General features: G+C 40.2%; 1 protein-coding gene across 3 annotated transcripts in view; it reads left to right on the top strand.

Annotated features, from left to right (window-relative positions):
* The window catches only part of dtx1 (deltex 1, E3 ubiquitin ligase), a 51,985-nt gene extending 34,895 nt beyond the window's left edge, over positions 1–17,090 (top strand). For all 3 annotated transcript variants that reach the window (XM_037778322.1, XM_037778321.1, XM_037778319.1), the window contains exons 4-10: positions 4,352–4,413; positions 4,568–4,729; positions 8,124–8,185; positions 8,337–8,495; positions 9,499–9,660; positions 12,276–12,365; positions 13,617–17,090. In XM_037778322.1, the coding sequence (XP_037634250.1) occupies positions 4,352–4,413; positions 4,568–4,729; positions 8,124–8,185; positions 8,337–8,495; positions 9,499–9,660; positions 12,276–12,365; positions 13,617–13,841 (922 nt within the window). In that variant the 3' untranslated portion in view covers positions 13,842–17,090. The remainder of the gene's footprint in view (positions 1–4,351; positions 4,414–4,567; positions 4,730–8,123; positions 8,186–8,336; positions 8,496–9,498; positions 9,661–12,275; positions 12,366–13,616) is intronic.
* The last annotated feature ends 1,530 nt before the right edge of the window (positions 17,091–18,620 follow it).

The raw sequence follows: 18,620 nt of genomic DNA, 5'->3' as shown, positions 1-18,620 counted from the left end.
TTATGCTATGGATCCTTGACAGATCGTCCGTACTGTCTGCTTGTAGGGGTGTGTGGTTTGTGCAGACGGCACACAATGAGATGGTGTTAAGGGCTCTTATGGTCTGCCGTCTCATTTCTTCTCCTAATGAAAATTATTTGTTTGATCGCAGCGCTCTCGCTGAACAAGCCAAATTATACATGCACCCATAAGGGGGGGCGTCTTGTTCATGGTGTGTTTTGATTTAATTTAGGCTTAAGTGCATGTTTAAATGAAGGAGGAACTCTCCCTCTGGGCAGGACTTAAGTTGGTTTTATCAGAGTATCAGATTCTGCTTTAGAATCACTAAAGAATCACTCTACTTTTCATATTCATGTTTGATAATGTGTTTGTCACTTCCTTTACCTTAAGGGAACAGTGTGTAGCATTTAGGGCAGGGGTCTCTAACAAGCAGCGTACGAGCTACCAGTATCTCCATATCCGTTTCTAAGTGGCTCGCTAAAGCTTCAAAGAATATTGACAGAAATTTGATAACACAAAGGCACTTTGTAAAACCTTTTTAAATTTATATCCAATCAAATTCACAAATATCTTGCCTCCTTCTTATGGAGGATGGAACCTGCCAAAATCAAAAATAAATGAATAAATAAATATGACGATGACTGATAAATAAATAAATGTCATTAAATGCAGCAAAAATAATATAAAAAATAAATATAGCCATTAATTAATTGATCAAATGTGATCTTAATTGATATTTGTGTTTTAATTAGCTTCTTTATTCATTTATCTTTGTATAAATTCCCTTATTTATTTTTTATTTTTATTTAAATGTGTGTATCTATTTATGCATTTATGTATTTATGCACAATTTTCCCCTTTGCTTTCCACCCCTTATTTATTTCCCCAAACTTATTTATTTCTGTAATGCAAAATAAATAAATAAATGCAAAAATAAATAAATACATTTAAAAATAAATACATAAATAAATAAAAGGGAAAATTAAACAATAGTAAATACATAAAGGACTTAATACAAAGATAAATAAATATGGAAGCAAATTAAAACAGAAATATCAATATATGTCACATTTTATCAATTAATTAATGGCTACATTTATTTTTAATATTATTTTTATTATATTTAATGACATATTTATTTATAGATTGATTTATTTATTGATTGATTTATTTTGGATTTTGGCAGGTTCCGTCCTCCGTACCTTCTGACACAAAATTATTTTTGTCAATCAGCTGTTAATTAAACAAGTTGCGCTGCTTTCACGTTTTGTTACATCAGTGACGCCGTAACATTATGTGATGTTAGCAGACTAGGAAGAGCTCACCAGATTTGACAATGACTGCAAAAAATAGCCAGGCCATTAAAAGTTTTTTTGAGGAATGGCTAACAGAGTATTTTTTTCACGAGTGTGAATGACACATTTGTATGTCTCATTTGCGGTGCGAGCGCATCAGTTGGTAAAAGATGTAAACATTGAGTTGAAAACAACAGTGTCTGTTTAGAGGGCCAACGCAGCAGCAGAGGCTTCGTTTAGTGGTCTGAAGTGGTCATCTTAACAAAACACAAAAAGCCCTTCGTCTGTGGTGGGATTGTAATAGAGGCGATGACTGCGGTGGCTGAAACGTTACTAAAGGACTATAAAAGAAAGACAGAAATGATGTCTGCTATTGGAGATGTACAACTGGGTGCTATGAGTAGCTCAAGGACACTTTCATTTTGTCAAATTAGCTCTAAGAGGGAAAAAGGTTGGAGACCCCCGATTTAGGGGGGTCTATTGGTAGAAAAAGAATATAATATTAATAAGTATGTCTTCTGTAGTGTATAATCACCTGAAAATAAGAACCAGTGTTTTTCCGTTTCTTTAGAATGAGTTGTTTATATCTACACACGGAGCCGGCCGCTATGTTTCTACTGTAGCCCAGAACAGACAAACCAAACACTGCTAGATAGGGCCATTCACGTTTTCGCGTTGGCCAAATCCTACACACTGCACCTTTTAAACATTTTCCTTAGCAGTGAAAACAAACAGAATAGCTCTCATACTGGTGCTTTCACTGAGTGAAGGGCAACCGAGTGCCGTGAAGTTTCGACTGGTTAGTTATAAGCAGCGACTGCAGTAGGTTAGTTCACCCGATAATTCCTCCGCTGTGGTTGAAGGTGCGAAATCACTGGCTGTAGTCTTTGCTTGAAACTATATTCCAGCACCTAAAGTCAAACCTGTCTCGGTTTCACACCCCTGAATTTGACATTCAGCCACAAGGTGCTTATCGCATCTGAAAATCAGTGAAATAACTTTCATTTATTTCGACTCACATCATTCTTGCACACGACAGGAGTCAGCCGATCCTGGTCTCTGGTCCACTGGTGTGAGACACAGTGTGCAATACTAGAGATGCAGTAGGACACATCAGCCTCAGCCAGGCCCCGCATCCCTTTCTGTTATTGCACTCAGCTTATTGAAGGGCTTCTCCTGGCACAGGAACAGAGGCTCTCGCTAATATCAAAGCAGTCTCTTGATGCGGATTTGTGAAATGCCTGAGAGCTGCAGGGCCAGAGATCTCAGTCGCTCGCTTCATGGTCAAAGAGCAGACAGATTTAGAAGTATGTGCGCAGTAGTGTGTGTGTATGTGTGTGTGGTTGATAAATTGAAATAACCAACAAGTGGCTTAGAGAGTAGTGCCCCATTTACACCTGTTCGTTTCATGTAACTTTTATCTAGATCTGGTCAGAATGTATCTAAGACCATCTCCTTAAAGCAGCAGTAGGCAGTATATTTTTGACATCATTGGGCAAAAAATCTATAATAACCTTTCAGCATATTGTAATTCAAGTGTTCTGAGAGAAAACTAGACTTCTGCACCTCCTCATGGCTCTGTTTTCAGGCTTTGAAAAAACTAGCCCGTGACGGGAGACTTTGACCAATCACAGGTCATTTCATTGAGAGAGCGTTCCTATTGGCTGTGCTTCAGTCATGTGACCGGAACTTGGTGTTCTTTAACCGGATTTCACAAAGGCGGCGGCGTCACAAACTTTCTCATTTTACAGCTAAACCATGGACTACAAGATGATTCTGAAAACATTTGAGGCGAGAAAATAGACATTACAGTAACATAATATTGGTTCATATTTGATCAGCGCTGCCTAGTTTAACCGTTTGGTTGGAGTTTGCGAGTGATTGACAGCCGGCTCTCATGGACAGCGGACCTCAGATCAGCTCTTACTGCTTGTTTTCCTCTGGTCTGTGAAATCTTGCAGATGCCGTTAGGAGCACCGGAGGACACAGAGGCACATGAAAAATACCAAACTTACCTTTTAAGCTGCTAAATGCTCCACTATGTTCACCAGACTGTCGCTAACAGTCTGTCTGCTCCTGGTGCCCAGTATAGTGTACTGTACATAAAGTTCATCAGAGCTTATTAACTTTTTCATTTAAACAGCAACCCAAAGACACAATGATTGGCGGAAACAGAGACTGCACTAATTTACAGAAAGATTTGAAAGATGCTATAAAAACATAAGAAATTCCACACATGTAAGCTTCTGGATGTAAGAAATGATCAGGTTTAAATGGGGTGATTCTATCCTGAAACTGGATCTGACTTGATGCTTTGGTTGCTGCCTCACATCCAATCTGGTGTGATTTTCTTGTTTCTTCTTTGCTGAATTGTAATGTGATTTATACAAGATATTGATGAAATTGAAGTTTTAATGAACCCAACATTTCCATTAAATAACTTAACTTTGATTATTGTTACTTGAGTTGGCTTGTCACACACTTTTAGCCAGAGGAAAGGAAACTTGTTCCCGAGCTCTGCTGCTCTGTGGCCCTCTCTGTGTGATGCTGGTTGAATCGCGGCCTCGGCCCTCTGAAAAGAGACTCACTGACTTGTACGCTCATATTAATGCCTCAAGAGCTTTTTTTCCGCTCTGCTCCACAGATCTGGAAGAGTGCGCAAGTCAACTGTCTTTGTCGTCTGTGTTCGCCGTGAACTCCAGCCTCTCCAAATGTCATCCTGAATCAGGCTCTGCTGCAGTGCTTTGTACATGAGTCAAGCTGTCTCATCCCATCGCAGTTGTCTCTGTCTCTGTGGTGAAGCACATGTGACATTTTAACTTGAGTGTTTTTTGTGGCATGCAGCACAGAACGAGCTGCCGTTCTCACTTTTCTCAGCTGTGGCACAACAAGCAGTGGTGCCAGATCAGGGACAATTTACTGTCCAATTTAGAGGTCACAGGGCCATTTAAAGAACGTGTGAAATAGAGATTTTGCTTTTTAAAGAGGAACAAGAATGGACTGGCACCATGAGGTACTTCAAAAAGTCTAAAAAGTTTTTTTCTTTCCTTTTGTAGAGTTCCTGCCCTCCCAGTAAAGAACCTGACTGGATCTGGACCAGTCCACCCAGCACTAGCAGGTTAGTCAACATTCACAGTATCTGCTTAGAAAACAACTAAAAAGAGTGCTTTTTGTGGTCAAACTCTTATTGATCTTGAAAGACATTTACAATCAGTGTTTTTTTCCACTCTTCTGTGTGTGTGTCTGTGTGTGTTTGTGTCCATATGTATCAGGTATGACAGGTATCCTGATGTGCGCTGCAGGTCTGCCGGTTTGCCTGACTCGGGCCCCCAAGCCCATACTGCACCCACCACCCATCAACAAGAGCGACATGAAGCCTGTGCCAGGGATCAATGGCATGCGTCGCAAAACCAAGAAAAAGCACCTGAGGAGAGGTAAGATGGAGGGCAGTGTTCATTTTGGCAGCTATTTTAGATTTAGTCTTAAATGCTTATTAGTTTTAGTCACCTTTCAGTCATTTATATCCTCCATAGTTTTAGTCAACGACAACTCAAAACGTTTTAGTCCAGTCACCGAAAAGTCATTAGATCAGCTATATTGTCAGCTATTTTTTTTTTATTTATTTAATCTTAGTCCCGTTTAGTCATCAGATTATATTGAAAATATTAAATTATTTTAGTCAAATTTATTTCACATGAAAAATTAATTTTCAGAAAAACGCAGGTTGAATGATTCAGAATGCAACTTTACAGACAGTTACTGAGTCCTCCTGACTGCGCTCATTAATGATGCGTCGTCAGTAGCACCCACCGGTCCGTTGTGAGAGCCAATCCGCCCCAACGTGAAAATATGCGTAACCGAACCACCCGAACCCGACCCGCAAACCGCCAACTTTATGCATTATAGTAGCACAATTGTCAGGATTGAGGTGTCAGACAAGAAGGACATAGATGGACTGAGCGCCACCGCTGCAACGCGTTGTGTGTGTGTTTGAGACAGAGAGAGTGACAGAGAGACGGGAAGAGAAGGTGGAAGGTGACTGAAGGTGAATAAAGAGAGATCTTGGTGAAGTTTTTATGTTTTTAAACTACACTTCAGTCTCGTCTTTTTTCGTCAACGATATTGCATGTTTGATATTGTCACCGTTAGTGTTTAATGCCGGCGGTGCCATCTCTTCATCGTCTCGATTTAGTCATGGAAAAGAAGGTTGTTGCCGAACATATTTCGTCACAGCATTTCGTTAATGAAATTAACACTGATGGAGGGAATCAAGGAGTGACCAAAGAAGTGTAAATGCTACTGTTGTGTTTTTATACAGTATATTGTGTGTTAGTGAATACATTCGAAATGCTCTGAGTTGAGGAATAGACCAACCACTGATAGCCAGCAGATTTTCTCTGTCCTGTCAGGCTTTGCAGACTGTTTCCGTATCAGCTGATTTCTGTTGTTTAACATGCAAACAAAACCAAAGCTGTTTTTTTTTTTATTGTGATCATAATTGTTCTTTAAATGCCTCTCATTTAAGCTCTGTTACAATAAATCTAACATCACCCGAGTTCACTGATGATTAGTTAGGAAAGCAGTCCTTTACCTTTCAGAAAGCTCCTATAAAATGTAATGATGATTGATAGTTGAGATTTACGAGCAAATGCTGTGAAAGTGTTACTGTAACAATTTTATAGGTGTTACACAACATGCAGATTGACACGGGAAAGGAAAGTAATTAACGAGGCGCTGTTGTACTGAGCTGGTCTGAGAGAGGATCTGGTGTTTAGTAGGACGGCTTTGTGCTTGAATAAGTGCTGGTCGATGGAAGCCGTGGAAACCGCCGGCCTCCCAAGGGAGTCTTTGTCCTAATTGATCAGTGAGGCTGTTGGGTTTCCATCCCTGCACCGCGGTTGTCCTCTTCAACCCTTTAGAGCAGATGATGATGCAGCAACGCTTTGTTTTACAGGTCCCATAGTTTCCAATAATTCACTAGGAAGGAAACGATATGTGACTGTAAATTTATAGCAAGGTTCCTGCAAAGGATTATGTCTCCAATTCCAATGATGAATGAATAATGACCACATATTTAGGGGGGTTTAAATGGAGCACTTTCTTCTTAGAATCTCCTCTGAAAATCAATAACTTCTGATGAACTCAACACAACTAACTCAAAGAAGATGAAGAGTTTACAGCCATAGCAGCTACGTGAGGCTTTAACATTACTTAGGCACAGCGATGGTTTGAGCTGAATGTTAACGTCAGCATGCTAACACGGCAGACCGACATTGCCACACCCTGAAGCCATGCTGCTTTGGGGTGTAAGAAAATAAACATGAGTATTGCGATAATATGTTGTGTGATATCGTATCGATGTTCCAAAACACTGTATCAATTTTTAATTAACCTCTTAAAAAGCCTGCTGCCGGGCCCGGCCGCTAATCGATCTTTCGGAGGTTGTAGCAAGCTCAGTTTTAAAGTTAGAGTTAAGTTACTGGCATCATATGAAACTAGGAAAACCATGTCATAATAGCTTGTCGCTAAGGAGGCTAAGTTACGCTCCTGAGTTACACTAAATCTTGCCAAGGAAAAAATGGCATGGCCATATTCATATGGGTCCCTTGACCTCTGACCTCAAGATATGTGAATGAAAATGGGATCTATGGGTACCCACGAGTCTCCCCTTTACAGACATGCCCACTTTATGATAATCACATGCAGTTTGGGGCAAAAACCATGCATTGTTTTGCATGCGTGTGTGATTTTTGCCTATTCTAAAATAGTGTATTTCTGACTGTCAATGACAGTTTTCCAATGTCTCGCTTACAGTATCGCAATATATCGCAATATACTGAATCGTTAGTCTAGTATCATGATACGTATAGTATCGCCAGATTATTACCAATACACAGTCCTAATGCTGCTAGCATTTTGTCTCTTTTTCCCCCTTATAATTAGTTCCAAATTACATAGTTCTTTCCGGGAAAAATCCTTGGAAACTATTAGGAAATTGTGGACCTTTTTAAAATGTGTCACCAGTATAGATTGAGGAATGAGGCAGCAGCCAAATGTGCAACCTGTTTGTGCCGTCTGAGTGTGAACTCCGACATACTGGAGGGCTGTGAGGAGAATGGAGATGTGTTTTTTTCTCATGCAGGGAGATTTAGGCTTATCCTTCCGTCTGCTTTCTGTACAGAAAAAGGTCAGAGGGGCTTTTGATCCAGCTAATGAAGCCATCAAATAGCAATAGCATTAAAAAAAAAAAAAAATGCATAATTGAGTCTCTTCTGTCTTTCTCCTCCTTTTTCCTGTTTTCTCTCCTCCCTCTCTTCACAGCTCTCTGCCTCCTCTGTCTTCCCTACCCATGTACCTTTTTTTTTTTTCGCTCAGTCTGTCTCTCTCCACCGCTCCCCCTCCCTCTGTTCGCTGGCTGTCCCTCAAATGAACAAACAAAGGCTCCGGGCGAAAAGAGGTTGCCTGTAAGCGTATTAGGGGTGTAAGCCGTGGGTGTGCTCTCAGCCATGCTAGCCTGGTTGCACACGGGGATTATCAGAGAGTGTGGGGATGGCTGGGTTGTTATGTGCCAGTTTGAAGGTGACCTCCCCTTCAACATCACAGACATGTATATTACATTCACTGCAGTCACGCTCAGGCCAGAGCGGCCGCTGAGACTGATGAAAGTTTGTCCATCGAGATCTAGCGGTTATTCTCTTGTGTTCAAATGACAAGCATCTTGCCCTTTTTTTCATATTTACTTGTGGTATGTGTGGGTGTAAGTAAGTGGCAAGATTAGGTTTTCCTCAATGGTCATCTCCTCTCTCTTGTGTTTTCTTCTATGACAAGGCAAAAACCCAGAGGATGTGGTGCGAAGATACACAGAGAAGATTAAAGTGGTGCCAGATGAGGTGAGAAAAAGACACAGATGACTTTAAAGGTTTTGTGCCCCACCAAGAGATGCACTCTGTGACCGTTTGATGTCCTAACCAAGTGTGAAAGTCTCATAAATCTACAGACATGTCGAATGGCAGCTGAAGTATTTTGCTTTGGCTATTCCAGGACTGTACCATCTGCATGGAGAGGCTGGTCATGTCGTCAGGCTATGAAGGCATCCTGCAGCACAAAGGCATCAAGCCAGAGCTGGTGGGCAAACTTGGCAAGTGTGGGCACATGTACCATCTGCTGTGCCTGGTGGCCATGTACAACAATGGCAATAAGGTGGGTAAAAGCTTGTGAGCCAGACGTTGTTGTGATGTCACTCTAGGCTCAAATTATAAACTCGCGATGTCTTACCGGATTGCATGACACTGGCAGATGATCAGGCTTCAATATTGTTGTACACAGATGGGGATCTCACACAGTCTGATCAGATCAGTCATATATCAGTCTTGACAGCACAATACTTTGTAAAATCATTATTCATTCTGCTCAGGACAGTTCATTTTACTTGCATGAAATACAAATGTACTGCTTGCTAATGCAGAAGAGGAAAATACAAGCAGATTTAATCAATGTTAACATTAACAGCAACAGTTTGTCTAATGGCATCAAAGAAATCTGTCAATTAATATTAAAAGGCTAAATCATGCAAATAGCAAAATTCATATTTTCTCATTTACCTCTGGTGGTATCTAGCTATGTAAATAGTTTTTTCAGCCATCTTTGAGATTTCTGCTTTCACTCTAAAGCGGTATTAATTGATTGTTTTGGCCACTTGGGGGCAGCATTGACATATTATTATTATTATTATTATTATTATTATTATTATTATTATTATTAATTTATTAATTTATTTGACAGGGACAATACATGTAGGCATTATTACTAGGGATCTATTAAAATATTTAATTGCATGATTGTCCATAATTAATTGTGATTAATTGCAAATTAATCACACATTTTTAGATCTGTTCAAAATGTACCTTAAAGGGAGATTTGTCACGTATTTAATACTCTGAGGGAGTGGACAAATATTCTTGCTTTATGCAAATGTATGTATAGATTTATTATTGGAAAATAATTAACAACACAAAACAATTTCAAATATTTGCATAAAAACAATCTGCACGGCTACACACCACTTGAGGTGAAGTTAATAAAATGTCTTTTTAATTTAGGTGAACTGACCCTTTAAAGCAACATGACACTAAGAAATACCTGTGAATATCATCTTATTGTGTTATTAATGTCATGCCATTATATATTTTTTTCTTCAAACAAGGATGGCAGTCTTCAGTGTCCAACATGCAAAACCATCTATGGGGAGAAAACAGGCACCCAGCCTCCTGGGAAGATGGAGTACCACGTCATCCCCCACTGCCTGCCCGGCTACTCAGACTCCAAGACCATCCGCATCGTCTACGACATTCCTGCCGGGATCCAGGTCAGAACTGTGTCACTTCACTAAATCCTCCATGCTGCTTTTGTGCCCTGATCCACTGTCTCTCCTCTCTAAATCCGTGCCCTTTCTACAACTGCTGCTTATCCGCTTTAGCTTGACGGACGGTTGTCAGTGCAGGAAGGAGAGGTGTTGTGGTGTAAGTCACCGAGGAAACAGCTTTCTTAGAGAGCACACAGTGGTTGTTGGTGGGGAGAGATATACTCTTTACCATCATTTATTAATTTGCAGTTTTCGTAGTACAAAGCAATGACAAATATTGTCCAGAAACCCTCACAGCTAGAGAAGCCAGAGAAATTAGGAGCAGGTACTGCAACAAAAAATATATATATGTAAATTAGGGCTGTCAATTAAAATATTTAATACAAAATTAATCACACATTTTTTTATCTGTTCAAATGTACCTTAAAGGGAGATTCGTCAAGTATTTAATACTCTTGTCAAAATGGGAGTGGGCAAATAAGCTTGCTTTATGCAAATATATGTATATATTTATTATTGGAAATCAATTAACAATACAAAACAATGACAAATATTGTCCAGAAACCGTCACAGGTACTGCATTTAGCATCATAACATGGCAAACTGCAGCCCAACAGGCAACAACAGCTGTCAGTGTGTCAGTGTGCTGACTTGACTATGACTTGCCCCAAACTGCATGTGATTATCATAAAGTGAGCATGTCTATAAAGGGGAGACTCGTGGGTACCCATAGAACCCATTTTCATTCACATATCGTGAGATCAGAGGTCAAGGGACCCCTTTAAAAATGGCCATGACAGTTTTTCCTCACCAAAATGTATTGTAGGTGTGGAGCGTTATGTAGCCTCCTTCGCAAGCTAGTATGGCATTGGATTCTTTAGGTTTTCTAGTTTCACATGATGCCAGTATCTTCCCTCTAGCCCACTACAACCTAAAAATCACAAGTTGCCTTAATGCGTTAAAGAAATTAGTGGCTAAATAGTTAGTGGTTAAAACGAATTTGTGTTAACGCGTTCAACTTTGACAGCACTATTTAGTATATATACTATATATGAAATTAATAAATAGATTCTTAAAAGTAAAACCAATCCAATGAAGGTCATTTTGAATGTACATCACATTTGCAGTGGAGAGGAGAGCATGTTTTTGCAGCCTGAGTATGGGTTGGTGTTGGTGAGATGAAAAGGTTGCGTATTTCATCCTGACTGCTGAGAGGAGCTTTAATAGAGTCAATAAACTGACCTTTTTCCACCAGAGGAACAGGCTTAGTGTCCCAGGGGACAGAGAATACTGGGGGTGACCTGACCACTCAGGTCAGCACAGCAGCACTCTCTTCTTCCTCTCGCTGCTCGGTCCACACTCTAAACATCCTTATGTGCAACTCTGTAGTGGACTTTATGGATGAATGAGATGTATAAATTCAGTATCGTTCTGCTGCTTTCTACTCAGATTGGTTTGTTGGTCTGTCTCACTGGGCTAAATGTACTTCCCGGGTTAAAAAACAGAAGGGAAGACATATAGTGCCAAAAATGCAACATTTTAATGCCCAATTAGTGTGCCTAATAAAGGCAGAAAAAAACACCAAAAAGTTTGGAATAGCAGCTACTTGTTAGTAAATTTAAATTAAACCTCACTAGAAATAAGGAACATTATGTGACCATATTTGTCATAATAAGGAAGGGGTGTAATCTGGTGTGGGTGCAGGAAGAGTTGCCAAGCAGATTTCGATGGTGACCAATTCTACCTCTACCTCCCTTCAGACGCTCCTCTGGATTAATCAAGCCTTTTTTTTTTTTTTCTCAAATCTTTTTTTTATTGGTTTTTTTTGCAGACATGGCAAAGGTCATCATATCAAATGCAGAACATAACTGAGTGTCCGTGACATGAAATAAATACATAGAAAGAGGACCCCCCCCACCCCATATTGGTCTTGGTCACATGAGAGAGAAAATAATAATAATAATAATAATAATAATAATAATAATAATAATAATAATATTAATAATATTAATAATAATAAAATAAAATAATAAAAAAGTAGATAGATAAAAATAAAATAATAAGAGACAAAAAAAATCAATTTAATTCAATAATAAATTTATCTTTAGAAAAAAAGGAAATCAAATTAAGTTAAGCGTAACGTTAAGTAAACGTAAATAGTAAAGACAATAGTATTGGTTGGAATTAAGGTAAGTGAGCTATAGGGAGACGTATTAGTATTAGTAATAGGCCATAATTAGAGACGGTTGTAGGAAAGGAGTAGTGAAGATCCCTCTCTCCTCTCTCTCCCTGCCCCGAAAGCTCCGCTCAGGAAACATAGTCAGTATTAGGAGTAATAATGAGGTCGTTGATATAGACCAGTAGAGGACTACTTTCAAGTTTTAATCAAGCTTTTTTTTCCACATTGGAGCAACTTTCTAAAATATGATATTTAAAGAGATAATTGGATATTTACTATAGCATGTCTCTCAAATTATATTCTTACAAAGGGCCATTTTAAGCAACGTGAACATTACAGCTCGTCCTGTGGGTGCTGTTGACATTTCCTGCCCAATTAAGTCGTAATTGGAAGAGAAGGAGTTGTAACGTTTGTTTTTGCTCTTGACGTTTTTCACCAGACCAATGAGCACCCCAACCCCGGGAAGAAGTTCAGTGCGAGAGGATTCCCCCGACACTGCTACCTCCCTGACAACGAGAAAGGCAGGAAGGTAAGAAAACAGTGATATAACACTAAAAGCTCTCCATACTCCAGTGCACATTGCTGCAAAAAAAATCTTTCTTCTGCAGTCTGTGCTTGTATTTTTTAAGATTCTGCTTAACTAAAACTTCAAGCCAATTTTTATATCTCAATTTGCGTACTTCCGTTCTACTGCAGTCAAATAGAAGCCATTATTGGGTTTATTTGTCCATCTGAATTGAATTACGGCCGATACGGCGTGATGTCGGTGGCTGATTATCACCAACTGATCTACCGAGTTTCCGTTGAGTGCACAACAGCCGGGTGCAATTTGAGACAACACTACCCTGTCGAAATTCACGCACTACACAAGTAAGTACATAGCGTACACAGTGTTCTACATGGAAGTGTACTAACGGAAGTATCCCAATTGAGACACGAGCTAATAGGCTCGTTTCGAGATGAGCCAGGCCTGCTCAGGATCGATCACCGGCGATCGGTGCACAATGCATTAATGGTTAGATTTGTGTCCGACTTGATCCCGACTTGCTCTGACGTCATGCACACGTGGGCAACGATGACCTCACGAGATCGATGCGGCCGCAGTTTTTAGAGCCAGGCACCGCAGTTGCTCTCCACCGACTGCAAGACCCAGGGCATGATGGGAAATGTCTGGCTGTCACCTGATCAAAGAGCTAATTGGCTTTTAGTTTTGATAACAAACGTCACGTGTTGCAGAAAGTCCGAACTTTCTGTATGATTGTAAGATTTAACGCTAGATTGTAGGCTGTTAGGCTGATGTTGTGCAATGCAGGTTTCATCTGCTAACAAACATCTTGTGTGGTTGATAATAATAATAATAGTGAAGGTTATTTATACAGCACTCATCAAAACTCATTACAAAGTGCTTTACAATGCGGACATCAAAATAATAAAGGATAGAATCTAATCCCAGATACACACACATTTCCACATATACAAACAAATATAAATAAATCCGAACGTGGTCTGCAAACTACAAACAGCCTACAGATCGGATCTAACGGGATGAAACTTTTCCTGTGACTTCCTGTAAATTCTTTGAAGGCTGCTGGAAACTGTCCGACTTGACCGCAGCTTTTTGTCACCGCCCCCTGCTGCTGCCGCCTGATCTCGTCTACTATCCAGGCGAGGCGCAGTTCATCTCCAACAAGCCTATTGTCTCCCAAGGACTAACATCATTGATACTTTGTTCTTTCAACAGAGGGATAACTTCCTTCTGCACCCTGTTTTGTCTTTCCAGGTCCTGAAGCTGCTGATCATGGCCTGGGACCGACGCCTCATCTTCACCATCGGCACCTCCAGCACCACAGGCGAGTCGGACACGGTGGTGTGGAACGAGGTTCACCACAAAACGGAATTCGGCTCCAACCTGACCGGCCACGGCTACCCCGACCCCAACTACCTGGACAACGTCCTGACAGAGCTGTCGGCCCAGGGAGTCGGCGAGGACAACCTGAAGGACTGACGGCCGGCTGAGCTGGTACACAGGAACACAACCCACCATGTCCCGCCGTCTCCCAGAGAACAGGACGCTGCATGACGGGCCAGCGAACTCTTTACCCCCCCACAAACAAAAGCACCCTGATGAAGTGGTGGCACAAGAGCAACGGAAGCAAAATAAATGACGTGGTTACGGTCAATATTTTGATTTGTATAACCTAAGATTCCCCCCCGCCCCCCGCTGTCTCTTGATCCATGCCTTGAGCATGTTGTGTTCATGCCAAATTTTCTCAGATGGTTGCAGAATGTAAAGACGAGGGGAGATTTCTGTCTTGGTAAATGGCATTTAACCCCTTTTTAGATTCAAACTGAAGCTGTTCCTCTGCACTTGATGAGGGGCCAAAACTATACAAAGGCATATTTGTAGATGCTGAACTCCAGAATGCATGGCCCAGACTAACGCTGCATAATGAAGGTTGGGCGAATATCTGTGATCGGTTGAGGTGTCGATAGTGTTGCTTGATATTGTGAAGAGAAATTTAAGAGAATTTCCGTCTTTTGATTAATCCAAATTAATCGATTATTTGCATTCCCCTTTTTCTCTAATATTTAATTATTGTCCTGTAAGTGGTGAAACTTGGTTTTGTGATTTGAAGGAGAGGATTTGGGCTTTTTTTGGTGCACTGGACATCTCTGACATTTCCCACTTCTGATACCTTAGCTCAGTTGTGGTATAAAATGGAAGTGTGTTCTGTAGTGCACCAAGTAGATTCCAGAAAGATAAAGGCTATGAAATATTAGTGTTTGGTAATAAACGTATGTTGTATGGTTAACCTTGTGGACTGTCTACGAGAGGGAACGTTGAAATAGATGAAGCGAGCATCTTACCGGTCAGGTTGATGCTTGTTACGAGGTGTTGCGACTTAACAGGCTGCGGTTGTGAAGCAGGATTTGCTGTACGCTCCCAAGGTTAGACTCATTTGTTTCGTTGACACACTGATGACGCTGACCTCTGTGAATATAAAGCCTGCGTTCTTTTCTCCCTGTTGGAGGCAAACCCAGGCGTCGGCACGATCCATCATCCTGACCATAAATGAGGTGCGATTGCGTGCCCTGAGGCAGTAATATGCTGGCTTGAGGTCCTTGAGGGGGAAAAGCTGAACACGCTTCTCGCAGATGGACGTTCAAACACCAACAGTTCTCCCTTGGAGATCCATCCTGCTCACCTGTTATCCACAAGCCTCTTGTGAGCTTGTTTGCTGCTGGGCAGCGCACAGGGCTCCGCTGCTTGTAGCGAGCAGAGAACCATCTCATTCCCAGCGTGAGCTCACTCAGAGTTGCAAGGCCCGATCCTGACATATGGCCTCGCCCCCCCACGTTCCTCCTCAGCAGCAGAGCGCTTCATTCTAGGAACCTTGTTCGCTGGGAACTATTTTTTCCTACGCTCTCTTCTCTCCCCCTCAGATTTTATGCCCGCGAGGTAAAGGCTTTTGAAGGTCCTTGGTGGAGATCTTGTTTCTATACTCTGAGATGAAAGATAACCCAGTGCTGCATAATTCTCCATAAATATATCTGATCAATTTTAATGAGAGGGGGTGTTGATGTAAGGTTTATCGTGCGGGCGCCCAGCTGTGAGCTTAATTTTGGAGTGAATCATAGTCTTCCATAGCACTTTGAGGCAACGGTTTTGTTTAATCAGTCGTTTAATTTTTAGGAAAAAATGTCTTAAACTGCAACGAAATCTGTCTTTTTTTAAGTTGATGTTTATAAAACCGGCTTGCGATGCTTTGAAAAATATATAACAGATGTGATATATCTTTAAATTCAAGCTCAATTTGAGTCGATGGTGTAAGTTTAATTTATTTTTATACTCTTCTATATAGAGAATATAAAGATACCGACTGGCCCACATATCTATACGCAGGCACATGTTAACATGAATACATAAAATCTGGCAAAGATGAATTTGTCAGTACGTCAGGGACTGTTGAAATATGTACGACATGTTTTGGACGTCTTATATTACAAGTAGTCTTAGCGTATGCTGCTGTCGTTACCTTAATGTAGAATCTGTGTAGTTGACCCCCCTGTGGGACTCCAAGAAATACAGTAAATGTGTCTTTATTATTGGTGGGGGAGCTTTAGCAGCATGAAGATGTCCGTTCCCCCCAAGATGGGCCATTTCTCTTTTTTCTACTTGTCCAGAACATGAAGGGATGCAGTCAGCAATCTTTGTTCAGTCTGAAGGTGAAAACGACGCGCCTGGGTTCAATATTTCTGTGTTAAACTTTAACTGCACAGAGGTCTGTTTCAGAAAGCGGGATTAGTAAAACGTCAGATTTCGTTAAGCCTGAGATGAGGTAAACTGTGGATTTTCAGTTCCAGGAAGAGAGGTAACTCTGGGTCAGTTACCATAGTAACTGACTGTGAACCTAACCTGCTCGCTGGCAGGTTTTCTTCAATAAACCCTGAGTTTCTCTCCGTCTCCTCCCTCTAACAGAGACATTCATTCAGTCCGTATCGAAGCGCATTAATTAGCGGAGGTTCACGTCGGAATTTAAAGATATTAGTTTGTTACTCAAGTTGTCCTTCTTTTTGTCAACTTCATTTTATAACGTTGTGACTGAGACAGCTGTCAGTTTGTTAGAACAGTTCCACTAAAATGTGTAATCTCAGTTTAAATACAAAAAATCTGTATGAAGTTATGACCTGAGGATCAATGAGTAATGATCTCTATCACTAATGATGTGACTGGTCGCACTGCTGGAACATAATTCCTATAATATTGTAGATTATATGTTAATATTTGTGGTGCAGCTGCAGAATAGAGTTAGAAAGAGAGTTTTAAATAGGCTGCGTATAGTCTGAATGTGTTTTAACAGCATTTCAGTGGCTGTGTTTAAATTGACTACATTTGTTGAAGTAGCTGAAATAAACTCACTGAATGCTGTTGAGCCAAGATCCAAATAGATGTCTACCATTTAAAATCAACCGTATTTTAACCTTTAAATCACCGAACACATTATTACTGGACCAGATTGTGAGCTTATGCCATGTCTTTATGTCTCTGATTGATATATTTTAGATTTTTCATCTTAAGTTGCTGGTTCCTGTGTTTTGTCCTCGTCAGATTAAAGCTGAACAAATCTATTTAAAATGTAATGTATGCTACAGTCTAATACACAGTCAGATTCCACCACTTTATCTTCCATTAAGGAAATGGAAGTCTGATAAAAGATGAATTAATGGACAACACTGAATACAGCATTATTATATTATTGACACTTTCCCTGCTCTGAATTTTTTTTTTAAATAAATATGCACAGTCTGTATAGGCTATACATGCATTAATATCTCTATGTAAAAATGGAACCTCTGCCTTTTATTTACCTGTTGCCATGGTGAATCGTGGTATCAGAGCTCCATTGAAGATGGATTTTTATGTTCAGGTTGCTCAGAGTTGAACTGAGGCTCCGTCTGAATCACATACTATGCATTAACATACTCAACAGGTGTACTATCGTTCAACATACTTTTGTGTGTATAAACAGTAGTTTTGTATCTTTTCAGACGCACTGAACTGTAATTTACATCGTCACTTCCTGAGAGCCTCCTTGCTGATTGGAGACGTGTAACCATGGTAACCCGTGCTAACCTCATGTGACCAAAACGATGATTTGTGAGAATCAAATTCTGAATTCATTTAAAATATATATTACGCCTAGCAAAGTGAAATTTTATACTTGTTGCAGTTAAATTGAAGTATTATTGGTGTTACAGAGCTGTCCCATCAACATCTATTATGAACGTTGTTGCATTGCACTGTGGGATATTTATGCAACCATTAGTGTCCAGTGTTGCATACTGTAATATTTCAACGGAAATAGTATGCAATTCACGTTCTATAGGTTTCTAACTAAGGTTTCGGACATACTAAAAAGTCTCTCATACTGTTTTAGCGTACTAAATATCATGTTAGTGTGGATTTTCGGATGCAATGGGACTCGAAAACTAAGTTTCCCACTTCAGGATGAATCAACTCAGAGTTGAGGCTCAGAGTTTGTTAAACCTGCTTTCTGAAACGGGGCCTAGGAGGCTAAAAGTTAGATTTTTTTGGACCCAGGCGCTGAAAACGGTTCTTGTTCCATGTCAACTTTTCTCCTTCACAACCTTTTTGACTCCCTTTATAATACGGGACAGCAAGAGAGAATGCTTCCAACCTATCAGGGAATTTTTCCACGTTGAGAGAAGTTTCATTTTAAGCAGAGAAATCCAAATGTTTGCTTCTTCGACTTTTCCTTTCCGTGTGTCGGCCTTGTAGTGTGAACGATTGCAGGCCCTTTAGACTTTTCAGGTGTGTACAGACTTCTATGGAAATGATGAATAAAAACACAGTTTGGTATTCGTCTGATTTAAGAAAGAGAGAGAGATGGTGTTTATGCAATTTACTATTTTTAAGATCTAATACATGATTTATGTGTAGCAAGAAGGCAGATTGTTTTTTTGTTTGTTTTAAATGACAATGGATGTTTTCTTTAAGGGGTCGCGATCCGAAGATGTTCACATGCTATGTATTAGAAAACATATATTTTTGATGTCTTTTTTTTAATGATGATTGTCTCTAAAAGAACTATTACATAACATTGCTGTATTACTCTTATTAACATTCATTCCATGCTATTTTCCATATGATTAGAAGTGGGATGAAATCACTTTTATCCCAACATATGAAGTATTTACAGTTGTACTCTCTCATATTGTCAACTGCGAACTGTACTTCTCTCTCTCTCTAAATGATTTTGTG

Source organism: Sebastes umbrosus, chromosome 8, assembly GCF_015220745.1.
Source record: "Sebastes umbrosus isolate fSebUmb1 chromosome 8, fSebUmb1.pri, whole genome shotgun sequence".
Classification (NCBI taxonomy): Eukaryota; Metazoa; Chordata; class Actinopteri; order Perciformes; family Sebastidae; genus Sebastes; species Sebastes umbrosus.
The sequence above is the reverse complement of the archived record's forward strand: the minus strand, read 5'-3'. Positions and strand labels throughout refer to the sequence as shown.